This window comes from Cibotium barometz, chromosome 42, assembly GCF_041138505.1.
Source record: "Cibotium barometz isolate CiBa-2024 chromosome 42, ASM4113850v1, whole genome shotgun sequence".
Lineage (NCBI taxonomy): Eukaryota > Viridiplantae > Streptophyta > Polypodiopsida > Cyatheales > Cibotiaceae > Cibotium > Cibotium barometz.
The window spans coordinates 38,271,673-38,276,457 of NC_141087.1; the positions used below are offsets into that span (position 1 = coordinate 38,271,673).

Here is a 4,785-nt window from a genome sequence, read left to right on the forward strand (position 1 = left end):
GTAGGATTTGAATTCTCAAGTTCAAAATTTTCTCCTACCTTTACCACCCCCCTTGATTTTAATCACCTCAAACTGTTTCACTTAACAAAGGCTAAGGTGTTGGAAATTTTCTCTTTTTGTTTTTTTTTGGAACATAAAAGTAAATATATTAAAACTAGGTCCACAATAACCTACCACTACCACCTTGAGCCTACCTCTACCAGCCCCTTGACTCTAATCACCTCGAGCTTTGAAATATGAGTTTCAAGTGTGAGAAGAAGTCCTTCAATTTGGAAGCCACTCTACCTCTCTCTTGTATAAAAACCCATCTTTCTTGATGATCACCTGGAGATCAGAGCAGCATTTATGCATCAGACGGTTGTTTTATATCTTCGATTAAAGTAAATTAGTAGTATGGCTACCGGCGCTGTTGTTCAAATCTTAGATGTCTGTGCGATAAAGCCAATGCATGAAACGGAAAGGCATAGGATTGTGCTGCCAGCCATGGATAGAAAGTTGCGAGGCTACCCTTACATAAGGGAGGTGTTGTTCTACAAGACGACAGCCGCCGCCGACGACGACGACGATGCAGCTACCCTGATGGAGAGGTTGAAGCGCGGGCTGTCGAAGGTGCTTGTGGCGTTCTATCCTGTGGCCGGGCGGCTGGCGGAGGCGCCGGACGGACGCCTCAGCCTCGACTGTAACGACGCTGGAGTCGAGTTCGTCGAGGCCATGATCACCGATGCCTCCTTCTTCGATGAGCTGGAGACGCAACAACACTTCCCCATGCGCAGTTTCTTCGACGACCTGGTTCCCATGCGCCAATCTCTCTCTGGCCTCAATGCAGACGATGTCGCCCTCTCCATCCAGGTAGGTTATACACCACCACCCACACTTACTACACACCCTCCTCTACTAAGAAATATATTTAATTACTGAAATTGCCTGTCACTCACTCCACTTAACGTGCTACTTGGCAGGTTACTCGATTCCAAGGAGGTGGAGGTATTGCAATTGGTTGTGCGTCAAGCCATGTGGTCATGGATGGACACTCATATTGGCATTTTCTCAAGTCATGGGGGCAATGTTGTAGAGGTGAGGGTCTCTCGCTAGCACCCTTTCATGTGCGAGCAGTATTGAGTCCAGAATGTTGGAGGGAACCTACAAAAGCTTATGAAACCATGAAAATGGCAAGCAAGAAAATCGATTTTTCTTTTGCTACAATGCCACCAAGGCCACCACAAGAATTGCAGAGAGCGATACACTTCTCAAAAGATGTTATACAGAAGCTTAAGCAAGTTGCAATCAAAGGATCTCAAAATGCACAAATTAGTAGCTTCCAAGTGGTCATAGCATGTATATGGAAGTGGTTGATCAATGCGGAGGCTCACTCCCATGCTGACTTGTTACCACTCGACCAACACGTCTGCCTCGTTTTACCAATCGACATTAGAAGTAGAGTGCTGCCAAGCATAACCTCTGCTTACTTTGGCAATGCATTGGCAACTGCCCAAGTGCACATGAGTCCTCGCGAGCTTCTAGCAACACGTGCCTTTGGGTCCACAGTTGCTCATATCCAAGAAGCCATTAGAGAGGCTAGCAAGGATGCTCACATCAAACAAATCTTGGTTGAGCCTCCGCCTACATCACGCTCTTATGAATGCATCTCTCAAGGCTTGAAGACCATCATAGTTTCCCAAGGCCCTAAGCTTCCAATATATGATATAGATTTTGGCTTTGGGACTCCCATTGTAGCTCGCCCTGCTCGTACCTTTGAAAATTGCATAAGTGTTTACCCTAGCAAGGAGCTTGGTGGCATGGATGTGTGCATTTGCCTCCCCAATGCTCATGTTCTCAATGCCTTCCTTCAACAATCTACTCCTACCATTGACCTTTGAGTCAAATCATATTCAAATATTTAATAAAAAGACATTTCAAACGGTACATTTAAGACATCAATCTTAGGGCATTGAATTGGTGAATATGATACTAAGCTCTCCCCATTATAAAGATGAACATGACGACACTCAATAATAATTTTCTTGTGGCATTAGGGAAATGAGAGATCTCTTGCCCTCATCCACCTCTACTTAGAAATATATTTATTTAGTGAAATTGCCTCCTTTTTAATATGTATAGATATCGTGATTATGTTTTAGATTTTGGCAAATAAAAGCTAATATTTTCTCAACCCATAATTACAAAACTTTAACCTTGTGGTTGTGAAAAACTTCGAGCCCCCAAGCTCCTAACCTAACCAACTTCCCTTTCTAAATCATGATCTTATAATGAATCTATGTAGATACACTCGAACGATTATGGTAGCCTATATACCGTTTCTTACATATTAATTTATCATGTTTGTTTATCTTTTATATACTAAATAAACTCAAGTGGGTAAGTACAATTGAACAAATACACTTAAACAAACATGGAAACCTGTAAAATATTTTTGGTTGACCAATGCTTAAGTTTTGTTCATTTTCTACTCTACTAATACTATTAACATCATGTAGTTCTTACTTTCAAACAGGCACAAATGGGTTATTCATGTGACCTTGTTAATCAAGAATAACAATATCAAATGGGCTTAATAAATAGCATAATTACCTTTTTTTCTGCAGTAAAAGACTATCTATTTTGTGAACAAATGTGTGAGGTGATTGTTTTGCATGCTTGGAAAGAGCTCAAAGTCTAATTTTTATCCACCAAAGTGGATTGTTACTATCCTGTTTTTGGAAGCATTGATGCGCTTTTATGCCTTTTGGAACATAGAAATAGTTAAGAAACAATCAACACCACTTTGAATGGTTCCTCAGTACTTGTAGACAAGCTTGCAGACAACTCATTGTGCCTTTCAGATTAAAAACAAGGTTTCTAGCACACACATATTTAGCAATGAAAGATAAATAAAGGAGTAGTGGCACCATTAAGATCCTTCTTATAGTTAAAATTGATTTTCAATCATATGCAATTGGCTTTACATTTGAGTTATCTTTACGCTTCAAATAACAAACACACACACACACACACTCCATTTGTGCTCATATTACACATGTAATGGCACAAATGTAATAATACCCTACTTTGCTAGGGTTCTTTACTTCTACAAACTTTTTCACATTGGACCTATTGGTTGTTGTGACTCTGCCATGTCTCTCTTATGGCTCACCCTAACCCCCCTTGAAACACATCCAACAAGAGATTACCTGGTGAACCGCAACTATTGTAGGGATCTTTCCAATGGCCGAGCTCGTAAACCTTGAGGTCTCCAAGCTCTACAACTCCTTGAGTAGCAATTCCACCATGCCTCTCGCGAGCATTGTCACACCACCGCGTTGCACTATGGGTACTCGTCCCTCCTCTCATCTCACTTTACTCACACACACTCAGTAGCATGCATTAGGGAGAGAGATTAGCAAAAGCAAGACTCCATTGCACAATGGGAGAGTATCATATATTATGAGAGATATTCAATTATATACATAGCCATAAGTGTTCACACTCACTTAAACTGTGGTCAGCCGGGCACTCTAGCCTCATAAGAGGCCTAATTCTATTACAACTACTCTCATAATATATCCATGAAGTACATCACTTAGGACTTCATCCTAACTCGCATAAATAATGGAGTAGTGGCACCATGAAGATCCTTCTTTTAGTGGCACCATTAAGATCCTTCTTTTTTCAATTAAAATTGATTTTCCACCTTGTGCAATTGGCTTTATATTTGGGTTGTCTTTAAGCTTCAAATAACAAACACACACACATTTATTCCATTTGTGCTCATATGACACATGTAATGGCACAAATGGAATAATATCCTACTTTGCTAGGATTCTTTACTTCTGCAAACTCTTTCACATTAGACCTATTGGTTGTTGTTGCGACTCTCCCGCGTCTCTTTGTTTGTCATAAACTTACAAGGGGTGGGGTGGGCAGTTACGTTTTTATGGCACCCGCTGCATACAGGTTGCTGCAACCCATACACGGTTGTTATTCATGATCTCACAAAGGATGGTGATGTGGACAGTCACGTTCTTACAGCACTTGTTGCTATGATGAAGATTTCTCCACCTCGGGGGGGTTCACTATAAGTAAACCCTCTATATCTCACGTGTGTTCAAGGCCTATCTTAAAAATACCTTGTCTATGAATTTTTCATGAATAAAATATACCCTTTTTCTATTCAACCTGTGAATATCCCCTTTCAATGGTACCCTTGTGTATGTAACAAATGTGTAAAAATAGGATTTTAAAAATCCCTTCTATTGAACCCACGTGTATGCTTATATATTTATGAGTAACCCCCCTAGGTTCTCCACTCTACCTCAGTAGTGACATATATATTAGAATGGAGGTGGGTTTTCTTACTCACTTTGCCTGTCTGCTTTCTTATCAAACATTGCGCGATGTCTCTCACCCTTGCCTTTGCAGGGGGTCCTTCTACCTAGGTACACAAGTACTTAAGAACAACACTGTTTTTTTCATACTTGAATAAGCTGGGTTTTTGTAAGAAATTAAACTAATCTACACAATTGCATTCAAGGGCATCATTAAGTGTTTTAGCTCTAAGTATTGCTGGATCAAAGCCTTGTTTTAACTTCTCTGTATGGTAAAAATGAAAGAGTGTTGCTTAGAACTATGAATACACGTGATTGTGAACATGGGTTCATTCTAGCTTTGATCATCACTCTATTAAGACTACATCTGCTCTACAGATGGGTATAAGTTGCCCAGCCCAGGGTACACAACACACTTACAACTCTCCTAATACAATCCGACACCTTACCCTCTTGAACTTGA

At 40.5% G+C, this 4,785-nt stretch overlaps 1 protein-coding gene across 1 annotated transcript; it reads left to right on the forward strand.

Moving 5' to 3' along the window:
- Window positions 1-267: 267 nt before the first annotated feature.
- On the forward strand, window positions 268-1,998 carry LOC147614452 (hydroxycinnamoyltransferase 1-like). The gene is made up of 2 exons (XM_086780462.1): window positions 268-849; window positions 960-1,998. Exons 1-2 carry the CDS (start codon window positions 394-396, stop codon window positions 1,875-1,877), a joined length of 1,374 nt encoding a protein of 457 aa, XP_086636588.1. The 5' UTR covers window positions 268-393; the 3' UTR covers window positions 1,878-1,998.
- Window positions 1,999-4,785: the final 2,787 nt, after the last annotated feature.